Source organism: Suncus etruscus, chromosome 9, assembly GCF_024139225.1.
Source record: "Suncus etruscus isolate mSunEtr1 chromosome 9, mSunEtr1.pri.cur, whole genome shotgun sequence".
Taxonomy (NCBI): Eukaryota; Metazoa; Chordata; class Mammalia; order Eulipotyphla; family Soricidae; genus Suncus; species Suncus etruscus.
The window spans coordinates 53298525-53326004 of record NC_064856.1 but is presented as its reverse complement, the minus strand read 5'-3'; the positions used below and the strand labels follow the sequence as shown (position 1 = coordinate 53326004).

Genomic DNA, 27480 nt, shown 5'->3' with positions numbered 1-27480 from the left:
GTTTGAGAATGTTTTTAGTCTGCCCTCCCATATGAATGATAGTTTTGCTGGGTATTGAACCCTGGGTTGGAAATTTCTTTCATTCAGTCGTTTAAATATGTCATTCCACTGTCTTCTTGCTTGAATTATTTCAAATGGGAGATCTGGTTTGATTCTTATGTCCTTTCCTTTGTACTTGAGGTTTTTTTTCTCCCTTATTGCTTTCAGGAGTTCCTCTTTCTCTTTGTTTTTTGCCATTTGGATTATTATGTGTCTTGGTGTGGGTTTATTGGGGTCTACTTTATTAGGGACTCTCTTGACTTCTTGGATTTGTCCTGAATTGTCTTTCCAGAGGGTGGGAAAGTTCTCTGTTATTATCTCCCCGACTACCTGTTCTACCCCCTTCCCTATTTCCTCCCCTTCTGGTATACCCACAATTCTTAGATTGTTTCTTTTGTCCTTGTTGATTAGATATTGGATTTTTCCTTCCAGTGCTTTGCCTTTTATTTCTTTGTTGGTTTCTTGATCATTTTTTGATTGCAGTTTTCCTTCGAGTTCTTCGATGTGCTTCTCCAACTCTGTGTTTCTACTCATAAGGCTTGCTACTTTGTCTTTTAATTCCTTCACTTCTTTTTGTATGGACTCTCTCATGTTCTTTGACATTTCTTCTTTAATTTGGCTGATTCGTTCGTCCATGGATTTTTTATATTCGGTTGTTAGGGTTTCTTTTAATTCTTTTAGTAATTCTTGCATTTCCTTCCTCATGACTGCTTTTAGGTCTTCTTCCCGTGGATCTGTGCGCTTTGGTGGACTTGGAAATTTGATAGGGTTTGTCATGGTGTCTCCAGTTATTAGCGATTTCCTTGCTTTACGCATTGTTCTTTGTATTTAATGGTGTATTTTGGAGTGCTTTGGCTTCTAATTTTGGCCTGCTTTGGTCCCCTTCCTAAAGGTGTTTCTAGAGGGGCCTGTTGGGTGAGTTTGTTGGGCCTAGCCCTTTCTCCTCCCCTTTGCTACCTAGAGTGCAGCCTTCCTGCTGTGGGTCTTGTCCCTTTCTACTCCTTATTTCTGTCAGCGGTGCAGTTCCACTCCTGGCCACAATGGTTACTGGCGCTATTGAGCCTAGCTCTCAGTCCCCCCTCCTTTCTCTGGGAGTCAATGGAGCTCCGCCCCCTCCATGCCTCCCTTGAAGGGTTCCCTCAGTCCAACCCTTCAGGCTCTGTCCTCACCCTTGGGGAGTCCCTGGTCCACTCCAGGGTCCAGGGAGGTGGACTGCTCTAGTTCCCCTGCGAGTCCAGATGGCTGGCCCTATCTCTCCCGTCTGATCGGGTCGCTCAACTTGACTTTCTAGTCACCCACCTGGGGGAAGGGAGTCACTCAACCCTCTCCGGCTGGCACGCAGGGGTTCCTTGGGGAAGGGTCCGTCCCAAATGCCGCGCGCAAAGAGACAGAAATTCCCTCACTCACTCCTCCAGCCGGCCCGTCAAAGGGTTCGACCCAAACACTGGCGCAAAGAGACAGAAATTCCCTCACTCACTCCTCCAGCCGGCCCGTCAAAGGGTCCGACCCAAACACCGGCGCAAAGAGACAGAAATTCCCTCACTCACTCCTCCAGCCGGCCCGCCGGGGTCCCTGGGGAAAGGGTCTGACCCAGACACCGGCGCAAAGAGACAGAAATTCCCTCACTCACTCCTCCAGCTGGCCTGCCAAAGGGTCCGACCCAAACACCGGCGCAAAGAGACAGAAATTCCCTCACTCACTCCTCCAGCCGGCCCGCCGGGGTCCCTGGGGAAAGGGTCCGACCCAAACACCGGCGCTAATAGACAGAAATTCCCTCACTCACTCCTCCAGCCGGCCCGCCGGGGTCCCTGGGGAAAGGGTCCGATCCAAACACCGGCGCTAAGAGACAGAAATTCCCTCACTCACTCCTCCAGCCGGCCCGCCGGGGTCCCTGGGGAAAGGGTCCGACCCAAACACCGGCGCTAAGAGACAGAAATTCCCTCACTCACTCCTCCAGCCGGCCCGCCGGGGTCCCTGGGGAAAGGGTCCGACCCAGACACCGGCGCAAAGAGACAGATATTCCCTCACTCACTCCTCCAGCCGGCCTGCCAAAGGGTCCAACCCAAACACCGGCGCAAAGAGACAGAAATTCCCTCACTCACTCCTCCAGCCGGCCCGCCGGGGTCCCTGGGGAAAACGGTGTTTTCCCATTTTAATGTGTCTATGCAAACAAGGATCAATGCCATGAAGCGTTATTGGTGCATCTGGAGGCAATAGGAGCAAGACCAGCAATTTCCATGACATAGTTCAATCATAGGCATCAAACTGAGGGACAGTTCCAACAACAACCCTTACTTAACAGCTTACAAAGAAAAGACAAGATGAAAAGTGGATAGAAACATCATGGTAGAAGAATATATAGAGAGTTACATCAGTTAAAGAAAATACCTATAAAATATTCAAAAGATATATGTGTTCAATATGTGTTCAATTTGTGTCCTTCTAAATAGTTCTGGGATTTGTTAGATCTACTGTAAGTCTTAGGTCAGAGATTAGAACTATGTGTTACAGAAGTTAAGAAGGGTAAATCTGGGGTACTGATGGTTGGGAGAAGCATATGTTCTGTTTGCAAAATGTAGACTGTATGAAATTGCCAGTGACAGCCTGAGTATAGCTGAGCAGCTATCTGCCACCCACCAGATCAAACTCCACCCCCTAAGCCCCACCCTAGGCCAGTGTCTGGGCCCGGCCTGGGAGTGGGGAAAACCCAGGGTGCCCCGTCATCTCCTTCCAGGAACCCACCTGGAGATCCGGAGGAATGGGGGAGAGGGGGCTCGGCTGACCCAGGTCCGAGCCCCCCTACCCTAGGCCGGGTTAACAGGCCGCTGGTACATGCGGAGGCCTGCCAGCTGCCCACCCGTGCCGTCTAAAAATCCTGCTCCAGCAAATTATTTATTCTTAAATTACAATACCATATATTATAAAGTTAGATACCTTTATAAACCTTTATAACTTACTGAACCTAACACTAAAATTTGGTTCCATGACATTTTCAAAAGTATTTCATTGCCTGTTCCTGATATCTTTCTATTTCTTCTACCATCCACCTTACTTTTCACGAGATCTAGGCTTTGATTTTATTAATTTTGGACATTTTTTAATTTAGTTATTTGTCCTTTATGTATAAGGGAAACTTTCTTATTTAGTATATCAATTCACCTTTTTAACTTATAGAAGTGGGTAAAGCTTCATTTTTTTTTTTTTTTTTTTTGTTTTTGTTTTTGTTTTTGGGTCACACCCGGCAGTGCTCAGAGGTTATTCCTGACTTTATGCTAAGAAATCACTCCTGGCAGGCTCGGGGGATCATATGGGATGCCAGGATTCAAACGACTGTCCTTCTGCATGCAAGACAAATGCCTTAACTGCATGCTATCTCTCAGATCTCAACGCTTCATTTTTAACGCAGATTTTTATCCAATAGACTGTAAATAAATTAGTTTATTTTATTATCTATCAATGAGTATTTAGGTTGATTTGATGTTTGAACTGTTATGATCAGAAGGGCACAAATGTATTTTAAATAGTATTTTAGTTTTTCTTGGATAAATTCTTTGGAGTGGTATCAATGATGGCTTCTTGGCCTTTTGAGTAAGATCAAGTGTGGAGTGGTATCAATGAATCATATAGTAGTTTTATTCCTATATTTTTCTCCTTATTTCTTACAGAGGTTGCACCAATTCACATCTCTGCTAAAAGTGTGGCAGGGTTTCTTTCTCCCAAATGCTTATCTATAATTTTTGATATAAGCCATTCTCATTGGTATGAGGTGCTTTCTTTCATTGTATTTTGTAAATCAAATTCTTCTACCCCTGCCCCCCAGTAAAAACAACATTGTTGTTAGAGTATGAGAAAATGACTCAAGTGCTGGTTTATCTCCTACCACTTCATAATTCACACAAACCCCTGCTTTCCAGTATTACTTGAAGTAACACCTGAGTATTATATATGGGATAGTTTCGTAGAATACTCTTGGGATATGTCAAAAAAGAAAGAGAAATAAGAAAAAAGTGATGTTGAGCTTATTCTTTAAGAAATAATTTCAAAGCAAAAGTTTATTTTTCATGAGTTTTATGTAGATATGGTAATTTGTACATCTTATTTGAAGAATATATTTTTTAATTTCCCCCAATTTTATTTGATTTATTTGCTTTTTTGTTGTGAAGTTAAGTGAATTTTTTATATTTTAGCATATCAGTGTTTTGTTAGACATATTGTATGTAAATATCTTCTCCCAATTAAAAGGTAGTAGTTTTCATGGTTATTTGTGATAGTTTTTTATAGCTATGTAAAGTTTTTTCTTATAATGTGTTTCTCTTTTTGAAATAATTTTTTTTTTCATGAAAATCGTTTATTACCTCCAAGGTTAAAGCACAGGAAGCAGTAAAGTCTGGAAACTTTTTCCTGACCGACATCATTGACAACTGTGGAGTGGACAGTGACTCCCGCATGACACAGACCAACCCGCGGTGCTAGCTCCCTGGCACCGCAGCCCCCTGAGAATAGACAGTGCCTTGGCAGGACACTGGTTGTGGGGTCCAGAGCTGTCCCTGCTCGGTGGGCAGTCCCCACAGTAGGTAGGTCTTTGGCAATGCTGCAGCTCCCTCCTGTCTGAAGAATGATCAGTCCAGTATGTATGGTGTTGGGTTGTGGCAGGGACAAAATTTTATATCTAAAATGCTTAAAAATTATCACTTTTATATTTAGTTTCTGCGTTTATAATACACTTGTTATAGTTTTTATCTCTTTCCCCCTTAATCTTTCTTTTTAGTTTGTAAAATTATTTTATCTCACAATGAGGTCATTAATAAATATATGAAGATTTACTAAGCTATTTGTTGTTAGTTGATCTTTATGGTTTTTTTTTTTCCTAAACATCAGGTGGCTTTGAATCCATGAGAATGTCTAAATTGGTGAATTCCAACTGGAAGACAGTATTGAAAAATTTGGAATTGTCTCATGGTATAACATTTTGCTTCATATTCTGTCAATTGGTCCTGGAATTCCAACCTTTGTGGCTGATACTGAAGCATTTGGAGACATGATTTCAGCTGCCAGGCCTTCCTGAAGTATGAGAAGGCCTAAGGGTGCCCACATTCACCCCAACAATGCCTTGTCAATGTCAGCCCAAATATCGTGTATCTGGAGTTTATATTGGTTTAGCATCGCTGCAGAGATCAGTGATTAAGTCGTGGAGCTGGGTCACTGAATATTCAGCAATTGTGGGTGATGTGTGCATCTGGTGAGACTTCAGCAGGGCAAGTTGTCACTCATTCCAAAATTTCAATTGCAAGGCCATTGTATCCATGATTTTTCATGGCCTTGTTTATATCACTTTCAAGATAGTTGAGTCTATGGAGATGGCTGAATGCCTAATGTACTTTCATTGATTTATTTTCATTTATTTAAAATTTCATTTTATTTAAAATAGTCTCTAAACACATCTTTGATGTTGAGATGTTTTTGCCTACATATTTTATAGATTCAGGTCTACCATACAAATATTTAATCTTTTTTGAAGTCATTTTTTATGTTGTTAAATAATGTTCTGATTTTATTGTGTTTCTTTTCATTAATATATTTTTCTGGCTGTAACAACCCACTTTTCCAAAGGCATTTTTTGAAGAATCTTTCCAATTTCCATCACTTGATCTTGACCCAGCATAGATGTCCATATACATGTGAATTCATTTCTAGGCCTTTTTATTTTATTTATTTGTGTTTCTATATTTTTCTAAGTTAATAAGTTTTAAATTATGATTTCTTTGAAATCATGAAGCATGAAACCTACAATTGTGTTCTTTACTCTCAGAATTGTTTTGACTATTTAATATATTATATAGTTCCTTACAAATTTTAGAACCATGTATCCTATTTTGTAAAAAATTTTATTGGTATTTGGATAGAGTTTATGTATTTAATTTTTGGTTTGGGGGCTACCTGGCAGTGCTCAGGGCTTACCACTGGTTCTGCATTCAGAGATAACTCATATACTAATTCTCAGGAGACTCTATGGAATACTGGATATTAGAACCCTGACCAACCATTTACAAGGCAAGTGTTCTATTCATCATACTTTTTATTCTGGCTTGAGACTGTGTTTAATAAAGAGGTTGATTTAGTTATGGTAGCAATTTTGATGTTTATCGTTTCAGTTCATGATCAGAGAATTATTTTTATATTCTTTTGTAAAAAACGGTGTCTCCCAAGCAGTGTTCAGAAAACCCTGGGACTCCACCAGTGTTTGCTAATCAGGCCAATAGTTAATACAAATGCCTAAAGATACCATACTGTTTATATATGAAGTTCCAGGAATAGTCAACTCAGGCCATCCTGCTGGTGCCCAACAGGTTTCTAGAGCTGTTTTTTGTTTGTTTGTTTGTTTGTTTTGATAGCTGGAGTAACCATGTGATATCAAGGCTTGATGTAGGCTTTGCTTTGTGCTCAGATAACTCTCCTTGCTTTGTTCAGGGTACCAACCAAATGCTCTGTCTTGGTTAAACCCATCCATCAATATATCAGGTAAGCACCCTACGCATTATGCTATCTCTGTGACCCATCATTTTAGTTGTGATTGAAATTTAATTATTTGTTTGCTTGTTTTTTGGGTCACAGCCAGCAGCGCTCAGGGGTTACTCCTGGCTCTATGCTCCGAAATAGCTCCTGGCAAGCTCAGGGGACCAATAAGGGATGCTGGGATTCAAACCACCGTCCTTCTGCATGCAAGACAAATGCCCTACCTCCATGCTATCTCTCCAGCCCTGAAATTTATCTTTAAAGTATCTTTTGCATTACAATGTCACATTAATGTTATCACATATCTATATTTGATAATATAGACATATAAATCACATGTTGCTCTATTCAGCTTTATCCAAAAATCCAGTCTCAAATAGTCTGGATCCAAGCTATTAAATAAAAATCTGGACTTTAGAAAAATAAGTTTTCTTAATAATATATTTTAACTGATGATATCAATGAGCTTCATAATCTAAGAGCTACTTTTATGTTACAGATAAAAAAGAATACCTAGATTCAGAGACATTCAAGCTAAGATGTTATAGATTAGCAAATTGTAAAGACTCTAGTCTTGTGTTTTCTATTCTTTTACTTTACCACCACTAATCTTTAACCAGAATTTCAAAGTTAAGCAATTATTCTAATATATCAATATTCTAAATTTTTTAAATTGTATTAATTTAATTAAGCACCAAGGTTCACAAAGTTGCTCATAATTTAATTATCTTTTATCATTTCAAGTTCCCACACAAATCCAACCATCAATATAACATTTCATCCACTATTGTTCCCAGTTTCCCTCACTTCTCCAAGCCTGTCCTCTTGGTAAGTATAAATAATTTTCTTTAGTATCTATTACAACTAAATGGTAATGGAATTATGAAAAAACTTGAATAAAGAAAATTTATGAAAAGTTTAATAAATATCTCACAATGCAGGTATTAAATCCTTGTCTGGAGATTTACTAAACTGTTTCTAGTTAGGCATTTTATGTTATTGGTTATGTTTTTTGAAAGCTAAATTTAAGTTAAATGTTAGAGAATTCTTAACATATACTGAGGAGCTACTAAAGAAAATGTTTGAGACAAATATAAGAGAAGATGTGAAATGTGAAGATTCAAAATAATTTTAGGGGAGAATGCAGTAGCCCCAATGAAGGATGATGATGAATGAATAGATGATGGAAAGAAAATAGTAAAAAATGTTAGACACAAAATATTAGAAATTTGAATGCCTTAAGAATTTGAAATTTTCAGGCCAAAGTGTTAATACAGTGCATAGGTATTTGTCTTGCACACACCTGACACATCTTGTTATCCAAAATCGTCCTGTGAGCCCACCAAGAATAACCTTTAAATGCAGAGCCAAGAGTGGGCCCTGAGCACCACCAAATATGTTCCCCAAAACAAGTAAATAAAATATAAAATTGATTCAAGAAGTAGAAAAAAAGAAAAAAATCTACCTGAGAAAGTCACATGATCAAACATTTATTGGAAGAGGTTGCAAATTACACAATACAAATGAGTGTCAAAATAGTGTCAAAATATCTTGCAATTCAAGTAGCATTACAGAACCTCAATGTAGCTTGATACACTATTTAGTGATGGGCTTGGAAATATGATTTTATAAGATACTTGATAATCAAGCGGAAAAACTATAATAATTTTACTATATATAATTTGACATAGTAATATATTGAAAGAGCTATGTAAAGATATAGTGAGTGACTTTCCCTCTATTCTCAAATGTTTTGAAAAGTTTCTCTGAAATTATTTATTTTTATCTTTTATTACTAAAGATAATCCTTATAATATAACTAATGTCTTTTAATATTTTAGGACACATCCTTACATTTATTTGCATTTAAAACACCATAAAATCTCTCTTGAACTCAAAAGAAAACTTAGAGATGTCTGACTGACTTCATGTGCAAAGTGTGAAATTCACTTCTTTCAATCTTTTCCTTCTTCATCATACCACAACCTTGTCATTTCTCACCAATACAAGTTTAGACTTGCCTCTTTTACTGATTTATAACTTAGGACATAATTTCTCCTTAATTCCATGTGGTTCTTTGTTTTCAGTATTTAACTATTAGATAAATTATGACCTTTAGAAAAACCAATTTTTTCTAAACCCTGATTCTCTTTATACATTCCCTTTATATTCTCTGTATAAACTATTCTCTTTATACATAACCTATGATTTTCTGTTTGCTTCATAGTTTTTATTTTGATATATGGAATTGCTTGCTAACATTTGTTGTCACTTTTTACCAGAAAATAAGATCAATAAAAATAAATTACATTTCTCTAATTACCAGAACAATGTTATATATGGGTCAAAAATTAACTGATGTCAAAAAGAGAGAAAATAGAAATGTGACACTGATGTCTATTATCTACATACAGTAAATTATAGAAGTTAGTCACTGTGTTAGACATTTAACAAATATTATACTCAAACTCCTTTTGGACTTCTATATGAGAAAATAGAATTTCTATGTAAAAAATTATATGAAAAGATGTGAAGTAGTCATTTCTCAGACCAGAGGCAGGCACTTAGAGTGTGGGAGGAAAACTAGGGGCACTGGTGGAAGGAAATGTGCACTGGTGAAGGGTGGTATACACTGTATGACTGAAACTCAATTGTGAATAATTTTGTAGCCATGATGCTTAAATAAAGCAATTATTAAAAAGAAACACAATTTGCTGCTATGTAGATGAAACTAAGGAATAACATACTGAATTAGGAGAAGGGCAGATGCAGTATAATTTCTCTGATATGTGAGATATAAGTACATATTGTGGGTCTCTGAAACACAATATCAGAAACATACATATTGACGTGATAAATGGAGGATTCAGGGATTGATGAATTCTTTCTCTTCCTTGAGCTTTTTAGACCAGATTTATTTATAATGTTATATGTGACTACCCGGAACATCAAAGAGACAAAATGTTGATTGACTAGGAGAGACCCCTGAACTCCAAGATAATAAAAGACTATATTGAAACAAATATTGAAATAGAACTTGGATATGAGTTTGAAGTGTTCTGAGATTCACTGAATAATAAATCAATAGATGCCCTTAGCAATATTTATCACAGGTAATTTAGTTTGATAAATTTCAGATTCAGTAGATCACACATTTTGGAATTATGTGAAAAGAAGTGAGAGTAAGCTGCAGTAACCTGAACCCAGGAGAAGTTTCACTGAACCTTGGGGATAGAGGGATTAATGTATAATTTCCTGAAAGTGAATAGAAGTGACAGGGATGAGCCAGGATAAACCAGCAAACTGGGATCTAATTACTCAGGTCAGCTGCAAGGATTATAGGAACAAAAGCATCCATGAGAGGTTCTAGGGAGGGAAAAACATTGGTGGCCTGACACACAATGAGTGCACAGGTTATTTATAGATATTTAGGGTGATTAAATCAAATGTATGAAGAAAAACACACATGCTGCTGTGGGGCTATATGATGACATTTGATCTATTTGGAAACAGAAAAACCATAAAGGACAAGAATTGGACAAAAATGGGAAAGTGTGAAGTACAGAGAAGAAAGGGAGGAAAAGAAAAGAGTATGACATAATGACAGTTAAGAGAAGAAAGTCCAATCAAACTAATGAGCATTTCAGAAAACTCTAAATTTATATACAGCATTGTATGCATACTCTGTGCACATGTGTGATTTAGAAAGATATAGACAGAGAAAGCAAAAGAGAGCAAGGATGAATTTTAAACCAAAGAAAGGACAAAAGTAGTCTACAACTGCTGTAATACCTAATGACAGACTGTGGTTATTTACAGAAACTTTACAGAAATGCCATCCTGCCAATTTTTGCCAAATATTAATTCTAGAATAAAGATCAAATTACAAATTAAGATGAATTTCCAAGATTATGAATAGCTGGTATGAGGCCTCACAAACCCAACAGGGGCAGGCACTTGGCAGCTCTGAGCCAGAACCTAACCACTACCTCTTTCTGTTCAAGGATGAGCTAAGAATGGATCTTATATTTCTAAATACTTGTAAAAATCAAACTAAAATATGTATTAGTTATAAAAACGATATCAAATTCAAACTACTGTCTATAAAGTTTTATTGAAAAAAGCCAAAAAAAAATCTTATCTAGTATTTGAGTTGTTTTAGTCATAGTCCAATAATGTAAAACAGAGTGACTAAGTGATCTCTACAGAGATTGAACCTGTGACCTTGGAGCAATTAACACCATGTGGTGTTCTATTGAGTTAATGGCAATTAGTCAAAACAAAGAACAGCAACAAAATCAGGTGTCCCTGTGGACTGAATCAGTGGCATTCTCTGGGGCTCATTATCTGCAAAAAACCTGGGAAGATGTTATGGTTATGGTCAAAGAATAGACAAGTCAAGACTAGATAGAGCAATGGGATCTATTTGCTCTATGAGCTCAGGACAAGTGTATAGAGCAGAAAAACCTGATTTATGACCTATAACAAAAACAAAAACAAACAAACAAACAAAGGATTCTAAGGGTTGATTCTCTCATTCCTGCCATAGTCCAAAGGTCATTTGGGTGCTTCCTCTGGGCAGAATAATAGACCCTTAACTAACCACAGAACTTTCATTGACTTTCCCAAGGGGGTCTGGCAACAAGAGACTGGGCACCTGTTCTTGATTTCCTATATCCCTCACCCCACCCACTCCAACTACATGTGGCACAGGAAGGGTAACATAAAGAATACAGATGAGGCAATCTACTTGATCATCAAATTATATGCAGGTCGCTAGGAAGATCAAGTGTGGTGAGTAAACTGCAAAAAAAGAAGAAGCCTAGGAAAAACAATGAAATTTGGGGTAAGACTGATAAATAACTGGGGTGAGGATAGATCACTCCTCTGCAATGATCTAGGAACCTTATAACTGGTATCAAATCCAGGCCTTTTGCACGCAATGTTCTTCAGTCCTTTGAGCTCTCTCTCTAGCCTGACAGTGACTATTTTTGAGCATAGGACAAAATATATTAGGGTAAAGCATTTGATTATTTTCAGAAAATTACAGCAATTTTCTAAATATTGAGAGGATTAAGTCTAGATTAAGTAGATTAAGTCTAGAATACTGAAATGAAAAAAAATAAATAAAAGAAGTAGAATGTCATTTGAGAAGGAAAAGTGTAATACCCATAAGGAAAAACATATATGCAAGCTCTTTATTTTATTTATTTCTTTGTGAAGCAAGTTAGTTTTTATTGAACAAAACATTCTGAAAAAGATGTGAGAAGAGAGAAAAAGGGTAACTGAGAATTTAAGAAAGAATATATCTTTATCGAGAGTGGAAAGAGACATAGACAAGCAAGTGAGACATATTCTAGGCAGAGAAGAGACTTGAAGAGCAAGCCTAAGCAAGTTCTTTACAACAGTTCTTAGAATTCAAAAATTTAAGTTTGATGAAAGATGACATTATAGAAATGGAAAATGTATAAATTGCCTTTGTCTTCAAATAGCTTATAATGTCATAATTAAACAAGGATTATTTACTGAAGTGGAAAATCATAAGAAAGGAAGCAGAGTGATAGTGGATTATGAATTATTATGCTATATTTAGGACTAAACTGATTAGCTTTCTGAAATATTCATTAGTTTGACTAGACCTCTTTTCTTATAATTTATATTATTAGAGATAAATGACATACTCAATATCATACTTTATACCTAGATATGCACTTGGAACAGAATTTTTTGATGAAATATAATATGAAGAGACTTAATGCTAATGATTTCTAAGCTTGATGAAGGCTAAAACCTCTTGATGTTGGTTAGAACTTTAAAAACGTAAAGCTTATGAGGTTAATCCCTGTATTGGACCTTGCTTTTTGTCTATCTTATTCTATGATAATTTGTTAAGATCCACAATGAAGACCAGTAAGAAAAATTGATCTAATATAAAGAATAGAATGTATCTTTGTCTTGATTTGAGATTTGAGTTTATATCTCACTGTAATTATTATGATTTACCTAATCTATTTTATTATATTATCTGTTACAATTATCTAATTATCTATTTATATCTATTATAATTATCTAATCATCTATTTATAGATCTCATATATATAATATAATTATATCATATTATTATCTATTATATTATTTTTGTTGTTTTTTGGGGGGGTAATTATCTATCATATTATTTTATTCTTCAACACTGCCTGCTTATATTTTATGCTTATTACTTGCATAGTTTTTCTATTCTTATCTCTCTTTTTTTACATTTTTTTAAACTTTATTGATTGATTGGTTTTTGGACCACAACCAGCAGTTAGCGTTCAGTGGGCACTCCTGGTTCTGCACTCAGAAATTGCCCCTGTAAGGCTGAGGGAGCATATGGATGCCGGGATTTGAATTGGGTCCCTCCCAAGTTGGTCACATGCAAGGCAAACACCACTGCTGAACTATCTCTCTGGCCCCAATATTCTTTTCTCTTAATGTGCCTACTTTGGTCTTTTTGTTGGGGAGCTGTCCATGGAATGAAAATTACTAGGTGCTCAACACTGAATATCTTTCAGTACAATAAGATTTAATGAAAAAAAAGTAATGGGAAACTTCCTGGATTTAAAGGGCGATCATTTCATGGAGATAAATCTACACTTTTAATAGTATCTTTCTATGTTGGTTTGTACATTGTGGTCCACTTCATAGGGAGATGATGCATAAATCCTTTCATTTTGACCAATTCATGAAACCATGCCAATACTGTAGCATATATCAACAAACAAAAACTCTTAATTGATCCATATTCATTAGGTCAGATAAGCAGCAGAGAGAACTGGGGCAATGGTTATAAAATGCTTGACTAGGTCTGCATGCAAAACTAAAATAATCATATCCATTCTTAATTATCTGCTCTAATTCTATTGCTGCCCACACCTCTCCATTGCCCAGCATCAAATTTTCCTATAACCAAATATTTTAATGTTCCATCTTTCCAGTAAGTTTAGTCATTCTTTTTTTTCAAATGTAAAGAACAGATCAGTTAATAAATAAACATTTTTCTCTCCCAGAAAATATCACTAAATATTTATAAATATCTTTTAAAGCCCCAACTTAAAGTTTTGAATCATATAATTAAATATTTAAAATGCAAAATTCCAGTACAATAATTGGAGTTAACGTGCCTATTAAATATTTTTTTTTTTTTTTTTTTTTTTTTTTGGTTTTTGGGCCACACCCGTTTGACGCTCAGGGGTTACTCCTGGCTATGTGCTCAGAAATCGCCCCTGGCTTAGGGGGACCATATGGGACGCCGGGGGATCGAACCGCGGTCCGTTCCTTGGCTAGCGCTTGTAAGGCAGACACCTTAGCTCTAGCGCCACCTTCCCAGCCCCCCTATTAAATATTTGATGAAAGAATGATCAAATTTAGTGATGTGATTTTAGAGAAGATTGCGAACATTTGATGAATATGTATAACTATAAAGGGCTAAAATTACTTGTTTCTATATATGTGTTTTTAGGAAAAATGTTTGCATCTTTTAATTTGTCCTTGCTAGTGGGAGGTGATAATAGATAAATTAAGAGCATTCATCATTTACAATTTGTGGAGATAAAAGTCTAAAGCTTTTATTTGCATAGATGTGTGTTTGTTTCCAATATATTATATATGAGGACAAGCACATATATTAACGCATATTAATGGTGATTTCTATTTTAGGAAATGAGCATCTGTGCATTTCTATATCTGTTTGAGTTTATCTTAATTTGATATCCATCTCAACTTGACCATGAACAGTGTGGTTTTTATGAATGTGTTTTGTATTTTCATTTATCAATGTAGGTAATGTCCATACTGCATGTGTGTGAATATATTTGTATATATCTGTGTTATTACAGATGTACACATAAATTATAAAATATAAATTTTATGAATATTCTATAATATAATGTTATATGTGATTATTCTTTTATGTGAGATATGCAAATAACACAAGATATATGTATTTTGTATGTTATTAAGATATGGGGGGCCCGGAGAGATAGCACAGTGGCGTTTGCCTTGCAAGCAGCCGATCCAGGACCAGAGGTGGTTGGTTCGAATCCCAGTATCCATATGGTCCCCCGTGCCTGCCAGGAGCTATTTCTGAGCAGACAGCCAGGAGTAACCCCTGAGCAATGCCGGGTGTGGCCCAAAAACCAAAAAAAAAAAAGATATGAAGAGGGCTTTCAACATTCTGAAAAGAAGCAAACCCATCAAATATCAAGATTACCATGTGGTAGTTTAAATATTCTCTTACAAAAGCCTCACAGATTTTTTTTTGTTAAGAGGAACACATGTTCCAAATCTCTTTCTGCTTTACCAATTATCAAATATGTCCATTATTTCACTTTTTTTAGTGAGCAGGAAGTCATAATGAAATGTGTATTATAATCAGGATACACTGTGTTTTCTTGATTGCAAATCTAGACCCTCAAAAGATGCATCGAGGGTATATTTAAACAGAAATGCCAATAATAGGAGAAAATGCAAACTAGAATTATGTTGTGAAGAAAGGACTCCACACAAGAAATAAATGGAATTTGTGATAAATATGTATGAAGTTTGTAGGATGGGCAGAAGGAAAGATTTTAACAAAGGTGATGAACATGGAAAATGAAAATGAAATGGGCATTTAAAAAAGATGGAATAAATCAGAGTGAAAGTTTAAAGAACTGAAATGCAAAAGTACAAAGTAAAAATGAAAAGTATTATTAAGCACATTTATTTGGGATTTAATACAAATAAAGAACTGAATCAAAAGTAATCAATAAAATATATTCTCTTAAATAAATAAGGGTACACAGAGTATAGAAATGGAAATAATCACTAATAATCAAGGATGACAGTGACTATTGAGAATATGATATGAAAATGTAAATAATCTATCCTAGGGCATGTTGAAGAAAGGTGGATGAAGAAAATAGAGGTACAGGGAAGATAAGAACAAAGTCTGAATGGGACTTGATAATACACACACATATATAAATATATATGCATATGCATGTGTGATAATGAGACAGAAAGGAAATTCCACTTACAAAATGTATTTTTAAAAATATAAAAATCAAATATCATATCTGAAAAAAAATCACAATATTAATGGAAGGCTAAAATACCTGGGTTAAACAGTAGCAGTTGCCAGATGGTAAAGTGGTTTCTATGACCAAGGTAGAAAATCATGTTTATAAAAGGGACACCACAATGACATTATCAGGTTGCAAATTAGAAATAACACAGTGTGATATGTATGAAAGCAGAAGTCTCAGCTGGGAAGTTAATCATGTATATAAATGAAAGCTTAGGGAAAGTTAACTGATTTAAGACAAAGGTCAGAAAAAGAAAAACATCTCGGCAGGAAACAGAGCACAGTGAGTAGGGTGTTTGCCTCGCACGCAGCCAACTTGGATTCTAACCCCAGCATCCCATAAGGGCTCGCCAGAATCTGCCAGGAATGATTTTTGAAATCAGAATCAGGCGTAACCCTTGAGTGCTGCCAGTTGTGGCCCCAAAACAAACAAAGGAAAAACATCTAATATCAGAGAAAGAACTTAGTGAATAAGTGATTTTCCAAAGATAAAAACTGAGTTTAATGTCAGGATGAAGAGACAGGAAAGAATTTACCTTCTATGTGGCTGACCTGGGTTTGATCCCCAGCACCACACATAGACCCCATGCCCTGCAAGAAGTGATCTTTAAGCACAGAGCCAGGGATAAGTCCTGAGCACCATAAGGTGTGGCCCCCAAAAAAGTTTTAATTAATTATATTTTAGTGAAATGAGGATTTTTATTGAACAAAACTTGATGAGAAAGATGTGAGAGGATAGAAAGCAAGGAAGTATGTGTTCAAGGAGAGTTATTCTAGAGTAAAAAAGCAACAAAAAGACATAGAGACAAGCAAGAGCTAAGAAGAGCAAGCCAAAATATTTAGTATTAAGATCATTTTTCTCTAAATCATTAATTGATTAATTATTAGTTCTCTCCCTTTACCCATCCATTGCTACTTTAATCAAATCATTTTAATGAAAGTTATTTTAGGTTATTTTAGTTTTTGCAAATCTATTTAATACTCGGGAGACAATACTTAGAAGGCTTTTAAAATATGTGACAGCATAATACTTAAATCATTACACATTTTTTAACTGAATAGAATCTCATGAGTAATTATTTTGGGGTTTTTTGTTTGTTTATTTTTGTGCCACACCTCATATTGCTGGTGATCTACTTTAGGCTCTAAGTGACCCCTGGCTTCCTTTTGAGTGAATGTCCTACATGCAAAGCATAGAATCAGCCTATTGAACTATCTTTCATTTCTCACATCATTATTCGTAATTATTGAAACTACAATGGATCATTATTATCTCTTATTAACAGTAAATAAGAACTAAATTAAGAAATTATGAACTCAGCAATTTTTCATTTGCAAAAATAAATCTGTATTATCTCATTATGCACATATGAATCTTTCTCTGGAAGATAGGTAGCTTATATTGACAAATCAAGTAAAATTCTTATTCTAAAGGAATATGTAAAATTGCTTTCAAAAATAATATAACCTCATAATTTTGCCATATTTATTAAAATAGTCTTTTAATATCATTAAAACTATAATCTTATCAAATTATAGTATTTTATAGAATATAATGGACTGAATATGTTAACATTTAAAATTATATAACCATTAATACTGATTTATCATACATTTTTCTAGTATTATTTATTCTTATATGATTCACTTCATATTTTATCAACGTTTATATAGCATTGACCATCTCTTATATCTGGTACTATTTTATTCATTTTAAACTCTAACCTAACCTATTTTTAGTAATGTTAACTGCAAATATTTTCTATTCTAGACCACACTATTCTATAAAGTTCTTCATCTTTTAACCTCATGTGGTTAGATTATTTTTTGCTGTATTTTTTTCATTGTTTTGGAAAGCTTAAATAAATATACATCATATTGCTTTTCATAGTGACTACAGCAGTTTACATTTCTACCAGTGATGTAAAAGATTTAGATTTCTCTGCATCTCACTAGGCATCCCTTACTCTTTTTTTTTTTTTATAATGGGCTAATAATTTTATTTGTTTTCTTTTTGTTTTTGTCTCATTAGGGATTTGAGGGAATAATAGCAGTGCTCAGGGGTTACTCCTGGCTCTGCATTCAGAAATCACTCCTGGTAGACTAGGGGAACCATATGGGAGGCCAAGATTGTAATCCTGGTCAGTTCCTTGATGAGTGGTGATGCTGAACCTATTTGCATTTACCTAATACATAAAAACAGCGGTTTCTTCTCTCTTCTTGACCATCTTGGCCACCTGGGGAAAATGCCTAATGTGGAATGGGACTAATAGTCTGTTCTGAGAACCTACAGGGCTTAGATGTTTAGGTCCCACCAGCCCATTGAGACAGCTTTTAAACTGTGCATGAAATCCACTTGTTCTTCATTTTCTGGGAAAAGTCTTGACTTCATCATTGTTCTCAGGAAACTGTAGATTCATTCTGGAGTGAGGAATAGCTCTTTATAGGAAAGTCAGTCTAACCTTGGTGCAGGCACTTTTTAGTTGGGTTGCCTTTACATGAGGGCAAAGCAATCTTAATTGAAAGAAATTTAGAGGGGCCGGAGAGATAGCATGGAGGTAAGGTGTTTACCCTGGATGCCATATGGTCCCCCGAGGCTGCCAGGAGCGATTTCTGAGCATAGAGCCAGGAATAACCCCTGAGCGCTGCCGGGTGAGATCCAAAAACAACAAAAAAAAAATTAGAAAAAAAAATCTTAGAAAAGAAAAAGAGGAATATATGTGTTCAAGAAAGAATTCTTTTTCCAGAGGAGGGTGGGAAGAGAATGGCTTTTGCGGGGTCATATAAAGTTTCTCCAAGTTGTCTTGGCCTGGCTCTTTGTACACATAAATTAATCTGGGCCTTCTTTTTGGCAGTTTTTTTTTTTTACATCTTTATTAGGATCTTTAGTTTTCTGTAGCATCTAGCTTTCTGTGGAATCCATATTTCCACCCTTCTCTTTGTTTTGTGCCTTAGTTTATCCATCTCCAAAGAACTCAAGATTTGTATCTCAGTTGGATGAGTTTCTGCCTTTGGGCTACTTCAGGAAGGTCAATTTCTTTGTGACTGTTCTCCCCACCTCATTCTTTCTTTCTCCTCTTTCTTCCTCTCTCCCCGACTCTTTCCCCTTCTCTCATTTCCTCTCTCTTCTCCTTCCTCCGCCCTCTTATCTACCTGCCTGCAATGCTATATTAATACTATGTTCTTAACTGCAAGTCATGAAGTTTTAATCCTTTTTTCTCTAAATCTGAGGTTCCCAAAATTAAGTAATTTATACTCTCTTTTTTCTAAAAAAGAAAAGAAAATGGGAGAAATGAAAGCACTACCCTATAAATAAACCTTCCTTTATTTCTGTACAAAGAGAGAATTAACTACAACTTGTAGCATTTATATTAAGATTCACAATCCATTTTAACTTATTATTTGTAGGTGACAGCAGATGTTAGGTAAATTATTTTCTTTACACGTTGAAATCTGTCTTAGATTCTATGTCAAGTGAAATATCATCTTTGTTGCTGCTAATCAGTTGACTGTAAATAAAATAATATATGCCTGCTTCTGGTCTATATGCCTGTATGTTAGCTAATAGCACCCTCTTTTGACTAGTATTGTTTCTAAATTGAAACAGGACTCTAAATTTTTAATTTTGTTTTTTTTACTTTTAAAAAGTTTATTTTTCTTGCATGTTTTAAAGTAAATTTATCAGTTTATACAGAAAAGATTGGCTTGTTGAGTTTGTTCGAGATATTGTTAAAACTTTGATCATTGCTAATATTTGGGACATATTGAGATTCCCAATCAATAAACAAGGACACTTTCTCTTTGCTTTCTATTAGTATTGTTTTGTAGTTTTCAGTGAATAAAAATTTATATTAAATTTATTCCTAATTTAAATGTTTATTCTATTCTGTACTAATGTTTCTTTTGTTCTTTCTTTCTTTCCTTTTTTTTTTTTTAAGATCTTGAGATATTTGAAGGTTGTTCCTGGCAAGCTTGAAGTAAATAGCGACCCATTTACAAGTCATTCATTCAGCTCATTGAGCTATTGCTACACACTTAAATGCTTTTCTTAATTTTATCTCTGTGCTATTCATTGCCAAGCAACTGAGTTGCCAGTCTTGACTTTATATCCAGTGGCCTACCTAAACTCTTTGATTACTTCCTGAAATGTTAATGAGTCCCTTAGGATTTTCTGTTAGGTTTATGTCATCTGACTATAAAGGTCATCTTATAACTTCCAATGAAGCAGGAAAGTTTTGTTTTCTTTAATGCAATACCTAACTGGTGATTTACCAAAGAAAGTCATCGAGAAGTTATTTGTCTCTGAAGACAAGACATTGTAAAAACAAACAAACAAAATAAACATCGAAACAAAGCAGCCTGGACCCTGATAGTTTTATTTTAAAAGGGAAAAAAGAGACAACTGGATGGAAATTTCCCCTAGCAAAAGCAATCCCATTTTGGGTTACCTATGAGAGAGAACTATTTTCTACCTTTGATATCTTAATAACCAAAGAGACAAATGGAGAAATATTACAAAAACATTACAGAAACTGACTGATGCAGAGCATGTTTTTTTCCTGTATATATATTTATAGAGAGATTACACTTACTTATACTTACATGTGTATATTTATATTTTATAATATTTTATTCATTTATATTTATAGATTATATGTTTATTGTTAATTTGAAAGAGATGAGAGAGAGAAAAAGAGAGAGAGAAAGTAACCTCAAGGGAGAGTGCGGGCATCCCCAAAGTTTGAAACAGCCCAATACATTCCCAAATTTATATTGTTTTTGTTTTTTTTTTTTGGTCACACCCGGCGGTGTTCAGGGGTTACTCCTGGCTGTCTGCTCAGAAATAGCTCCTGGCAGGCACGGGGGACCATATGGGACACCAGGATTTAAACCAACCACCTTTGGTCCTGGATCGGCTGCTTGCAAGGCAAACACCGCTGTGCTATCTCTCCGGGCCCACAGTCCCAAATTTAAAAGTCTAAAAAATACACATCTCAAGAGGGGAGATGTGGGCAACATATGCATGCAGACACTATGTTCATGAGCTTGCCACACACCCATGCCCCTTCCATTATTCCAACTTGACTTTTATAGGTCAACTTGACATTTCTCCTAATCTGTTCTTTGTTGGGCTTTCTCCCTTGGTAAAAGTCTTTTGTTAGAGTGGTTACTAGGGTTATTACCAGGAGGGAATGTGTAGGGCAATCCATAGTCTTCTTTGATATTCAATTCCTAGACTTTCTGCTGGAGCTTCTCCCAGAGAGCACTCAGCTTTCTCTGGGCTGTAGTGGCACCTGGTGAAACTCCTAGCAGTGACAAACGGTTATTCCAATCCCTTTTCTTAGTTCTATGACATCTCAGAACTTTGACTACCTCTCATGAATTTCTTTCTTTCTCAGGAATTCATTATCATGTAGGGGCCCTTTCTTACCTGTTTCACTTCTATTTTATGGTTAGTGCCAAAACTTGGTTAACATTTTGGCCATTTATTAGGTCTGGCCCAATTACATTCTATTTATTGTATCCTCAGGGTTACTTCTATTGAATATTACTTAGAATTGTAAGTAATATTACTTAGAATATTAACTATAAAGATGATTAGAGTAAAGAGATAGTCAAATAATTGAAACATGGGCTTTTCATGTTGGAGCCCAGCAATGGTTCTGCTCCACCATATGGTTCTCTGAGCATCATTTACCAGACTGCCTTTCCCTCACATAAAAGAATTTCAGAAGACAAACAGTGAGGTAAAATAAGTCTATGCAGGAAATAAAGGGAAATATATATCTCAATATATGAGGATATATACTCAACAGAGAACTTTGCTTTCTCCAGAGTGGAAGAAACATGAAAAAACTCCTGTATGGATATTTCCATAGCCATGTTTGTCCCAAATTCTTTACATAAGTAGTAGGTAATGGGACTTTTACTGGGAAAGACATTGAACTTTTTATGGTTTGTTCTTGGTTCATTGTTTTCTGGATATTCCTGACAATTCTCCTCCCCTGGTAGGATTCCTCAGTACATGGCATGGAATTCTGCCTCTCAGTGGTTTTCCAGGTTCCTGAGATAGGTCTTTCTCTCATTAGCCTTTTATTCTTTTATTCTTCCTGAGATAGGTCTTTCTCTCATTAGCCTTTTATTCTTTTATTCTTTTATTCTTTTGGACTGGTTTAGGTTTCAATCAATGTTTTTTTCAACATACATTACCAGAACAACCCCTGCCCCTCATCTTCTGGTCTGAAAGAACCTACATTTATTGTTTAGTTGTGATACATGGATGTAGTGTGGGAAGACAGTTCTGTTGTTGACCAGTAATTACAAACAGTAGTACCACAGAAATCACACTTGGTATATAAGCTTTTATGGGAATTGAACTCAGTCTTTCTGCTTGCAAGGTAAGTGAGATATATCACCAATTTCCTATTATTATAGATATTTTAGATATGTTTACCATAAAGATATCTGAAATTAGGATTAGTTTTTCATATGTGAGGAAAAGTTAGTAATAGAACATCATGTTATGTTATGTTATGTTTTTTATTTTATTTTTATTTTTTTTGTTTTGTTTTTTTTTGGGGGGGGAGCCACACCCAGTGATGCTCAGGGGTTACTCCTGGCTATGTTCTCAGAAATTGCTCCTGCTTGGAGGACCATATGGAACACTGGAGGACTGAACCACAGTCCATCCTAGGTTAGTGTATGCAAGACAAGTTGACTACTACTTGTGCCAGTACTCCAGCCCCATGTTATGTTATTTTAGAATTCATTTTCTTTTTTAGTCATTTTGGTTGTATGTTGCATATAATGGAGCAAAGAAAGGAAATGGATAGCATCCAATGAAAACAACACTTCCACTTTGACAACAAGTTGGAAGTTACCAAGCAGTAGACAAAAGGAATTAGGGGATCATAGGAAGTAATGGGTTCAATATTTTATAAGGAGGAGGGTGGAATGATAGTGTAATGAGTAGGGCACTTGTCTTGCATGCAGCCAACTCAGATTTAATCCCAAGAATCTCATATAATTTTGAGTCTAACCAAAAATGTACCCTGAGCTCAGAACCATGAGTAATTCTTGAGGCCACTGAGTTTGGTTCTAAATCAAAACAGCAACAGAATGATATGCAGTGGTGTGGCACTTTGGTGGTGGAAATGTAGTACATTGTACATGAAAAACAAAACAGTAAGTTTTAAGATCATGTTAGAGAAATAAAGGGGTTAAGACTTGCATAAGACCTACTTCATTCACATATTTGCAACTCCATGGTCCTAAAACACCACCAGGAACATCAACAATGAACTTGGAGAAATCCTCAGCTCCCCACAACAAAAGAAATATAAGTAAAAGATATAATTAATTATTCTGCTTTAACCCAAATATCAAAGTACTCTCTTCATAGAGATTATTTTGTGGCACTCCTTATTTAACTCTACTGTGTACCCAAGAGTGCCCTTAAATTATAAACTTTTTTGTTTGTTTGTTTTTTCGGGCCACACCCGTTTGATGCTCAGGGGTTACTCCTGACTAAGCACTCAGAAATTGCCCCTGGCTTGGGGGAACCATATGGGACGCTGGGGGATGGAACCGCGGTCCTTCCTTGGCTAGTGCTTGCAAGGCAGACACCTTACCTTTAGCGCCACCTAGCTGGCCCCTAGATTATAAACTTAATGTTTTTGGGGGTTTTTTTGGTTTTGGTTTTGGTTTTGGTTTTGGTTTTGGTTTTTGGGCCACACCAGGCGGTGCTCAGGGGTTACTCCTGGCTGTCTGCTCAGAAATAGCTCCTGGCAGGCACGGGGGACCAGAATTCCAACCAACCACCTTTGGTCCTGGATCGGCTGCTTGCAAGGCAAACGCCGCTGTGGCTATCTCTCCGGGCCCTATAAACTTAATGTGGTATGTTTTTAATTTATTCTTTTCACAAAATAGTATTTTCAGTTTGTTTACGTTTTAACTTCAAATTAGTTAATATTTAGTTTCTACATATTCTTATATATACATAGATACACATATAAATGTATGTATATATTCTGACATGTTTTTATTCTTTATTTATGTTAGTTCTGTAAGCACACCTTATGATTCCAGGAGCGTACTTCTGAATCTGTGTACCAGGATCACTCCTAGTGGGATTAGAGGGAACATATTAAGTGCTAGTGACTGAACTCCAGCAAGATAAGAATCTTACCCATTGTATCATCTCTTTTATTCTTTATTATAAAATTAAAAATAAATGGATATTATATATACAAAGTAAGAATAACCATGAGATGTTTTTTTGAAAATAGGTGAGAAAATCAATTCAAGAAACCAAGATGTGTCTTTCTCCCTACCTTTTCCTTCTTTCCTTTTTACTTCCTTTTTTTACCTTTTCTTTTCCTTCTTTCCTTCCTTCCATCCTTTATTCCTTCTTCCATCCTTCCTTTATTCCTTCATTTATTCTTACCCTGCTTCCTTCCTTTATTCCTTATTTTCTTTCTCTGTCCTTCCTTTATTCCCTATATTTTCTTCCTTTTTTATCCTATACCTGTCTCCTAACTGAGGTAGCTGAAAAATATTTGAGCACTGCTATGTGTGACCCAAACACCAAAAAAAAAAAAGATATATTTTTAAGATTTGTTTTGTGAGTTAAATTTAAAACACATCAGACAACAAACTAGAGAATTCCAGAACAAAATATATATGTTATAACCTGGAAATATATTTGTGGTTCATCAGATTGTTGTGTTTAATTGAGTCATGGTGTAATTAAAATAACTTGATGGTAAAGAGGAGAGCAAATTCTATCTCTCAGAATACAAATGAGTAATGTACATGTGATAGTATAAAGAGAAATAAAAATACTGAAAAGTAAATATTTTTAAATAAGAAAATAAAATTAGAGTATCAAAAATTCACTATAAAATAAATCAGTATAATAAAAACTGATAGTCTCTTATTCAACTCATATCAGAAAAAGGACAACATTCATGAGAGTGGTTAGTACTATGTCTTGAGGCAGCACAGAAATAAGATTGACTGTTGGGAAGTATAGCAGTACTTATTTGTTCGCAGTTGTTTGGCAAGGGGAAATTCAATTAAAAAATAAAAATCAAAAGAATCTGTAAAGAAAAACAGAATTTTGAGGTAATCCAATTAAAACATTTTAAGACAAGGAATAGCTATTTGGGTAGAAGAAGGAAATATGCATATATGTATGTGTTCAAGATAAAAGGTGACAGTTTGTTTTAGATAGAATTACACAATGTATCATAAAACTAACTAAATATTTATACTCAGTTTTCAGGTTCCAGAATTCAAAGTGGGATTCTGAGCTATGTCAACATTTCTCAAGCAGGCAACTCCAATACTAGCACTTCAATGGCTCCTATGTTTCTGTTGGTAGGCATGCCAGGCCTGTCAAGTGTACACTCTTGGTGGACAGTACCCTTCATAACTGTCTACCTTCTTTCTGCTCTGGGTAATAGTACCATCCTGTGGATCATTGCTATGGAGCCCACCCTACACCACCCAATGTACTTCTTCCTCTTCCTGCTTAGTGTATCTGATATTGGCTTGGCTACAACTTTAATGCCTACCTTGCTGGGTCTTGCCCTTGCTGATGTTCGTGCTATACCTGCCTCAGCCTGCCTCCTACAGATGTTCTTAGTTCACGTATTTTCTGTTATGGAGTCTTCTGTCTTGCTCGCCATGGCCTTAGATAGGGCACTTGCTATCTGTCGTCCTCTCCACTACCCAAGAATTCTCACCAATGATGTTGTTGGAAAAATTGGTCTGGCAATTGTTTTCCGATGTTTAGGTCTCCATCTGCCCCTTCCATTCCTCTTGGCCCACATGTCTTACTGCCACCCTCAGATTCTGACCCATTCATATTGCTTACACCCTGATATGTCTCGTCTGGCCTGCCCAGGATCCAAGGGTGCAGTCTATAGTCTCTTTGTAGTCTTGTCAGCCATGGGATTAGACCCTATCCTTATTTTCTTTTCCTATGGATTAATTGGCAGAGTGTTACAAGGTTTGGGGTCAAGTGAGGATCGCTGGAAGGCTGGCCAAACCTGTGCAACTCACCTCTGTGCTGTGCTGCTCTTCTATATTCCGATGATACTCTTGGCTCTCATTGACCGTCTAAAGTTGCCAATCCCTCAATCTGCCCATACTCTTCTCTCCTATGTACACTTCCTGCTTCCTCCATTGATAAACCCTATTCTCTATAGTGTAAAGATGAAAGAGATTAGAAATAAAATACTAAAGAGGTTCCATCCCAGGAAAGTGGATTGTGCACAATGACGAAAACATAGGCATAAGGCTACCTCCTGTGACTGAAATATTCAGTTTATCAAAAATTAAAATGGCATTAAGATTTTCAAAGAAATGTTACAATCAAGCTAAAAAAAAAACAAAAAAAGATAATAAAGCCTCTCAGTTTTCATTTGTTATGATTTTGAACATATATCCATGTTTATAAACATGATTTTGAAGAAAAGTAGAATCAATAGCAATTGATTTAAATTATATCATGAAAAACATAACATAATTTTATCTTTTAGAATGTCCTTAATAAATAAAAATTTATATATGAATGGTGCATTACTATCAGGCACAATTTTTACTTTTAAAATTTGTGGTTATACATAACCACAAAAATAGTCAGAATGGGCAGATTGTACCCACCTTTACTATCACTTTAAACTTGGATACATCTCTGTTTAATGTGGTCCATTGGACTTGTTTTAGTCAAAATGATATTGAAAAGAATAAGAATAAGTGTAAAGTTTCACTGGGGATTTTTTTCTTACACTGAGTATTGCTTACTCTAGGTCTGCTTTTTTTAATCTGGTCCCCAGAATGAGATGCATGTTGCTGTCCCAAGTCAAACTACTATCTCAAAACTTAATGTTGAGTGGCCAAGTCAGATCAGTTTAGATAAAAAGAATTTCTGTCAACTGATGATCAACAAGTATTACAGCTAAATTCTGTAGTTATAAGCAACTGAGAGTTTATTGTTCACATACAGCAAAAGTAGATTAATAAGTATGATTGCAATTTCATTCTGTAGCCCTTATGCTTGTTTCCCTTATATATTGGAGTTATTAATATTTATATATGAAGAACTTACTTTGTTTATATTATAAATATTAAATACATACTATATTTCTTTATGTGTTATGTGTTTCTGGTTGTAGAAATCCCTGAGGTAAATGTGTACAGATATAATTAACTAATGTAACTAATAGTCTACGCCATAATAAATAGAAATTATGTCATATTAATAAGTACTAGATGGCCTTTGCTTTATGCTATTCCAAATAAAACTTTAATAAACATTATTAAATATATTTCCATGTGCTCTTTTGTTTTTATTTCTATAAGATTTTCTCCTATTATAATTGATAGCTTTTAAGTGCTGTATATTAATTTGTGTATGTATTATCATCTGATTTCCAAAATTCATATAATGTTCCTAGAATATGTAGAAGTATTTTTTTACATAGACACCAAAATTTTAAATATACATTATAATATAGTAAAAATTATTCTTTTAATGTATAGCAAAATTCCCTAATAGTTCAAGCTTTACATTTTTCAACTATTGTTCTGTCTTGCATGAACAATATAAAAATTACCTTCATCATTGTTTCTATTTATTTCATAATTTTATATTTATACATTAAATTTGTTTTATTCCAATGATCTGAAATTATTTTATTTTATTTACTAAAATCTTTAACCCATTATATAATATTAAGACTAAAAAATTGATATTCAAGTCTCATGTTTTCTGTTTGTGGTGGTCTCTCTAGCAATGTTCAGGAGACTCCGAGTCC

At 35.5% G+C, this 27480-nt stretch overlaps 1 protein-coding gene across 1 annotated transcript; it reads left to right on the top strand.

Moving 5' to 3' along the window:
• Positions 1-24970: 24970 nt before the first annotated feature.
• Positions 24971-25942, top strand: LOC126018313 (olfactory receptor 51S1). Its single transcript, XM_049780467.1, has one exon. It carries the CDS (start codon positions 25016-25018, stop codon positions 25940-25942), a length of 927 nt encoding a protein of 308 aa, XP_049636424.1. The 5' UTR covers positions 24971-25015.
• Positions 25943-27480: the final 1538 nt, after the last annotated feature.

What these genes read in the sequence shown, in the direction of transcription:
- LOC126018313 (XM_049780467.1), top strand. Translation starts at nt 25,016, where the DNA reads ATGGCTCCTATGTTTCTGTTGGTAGGCATGCCAGGCCTGTCAAGTGTA.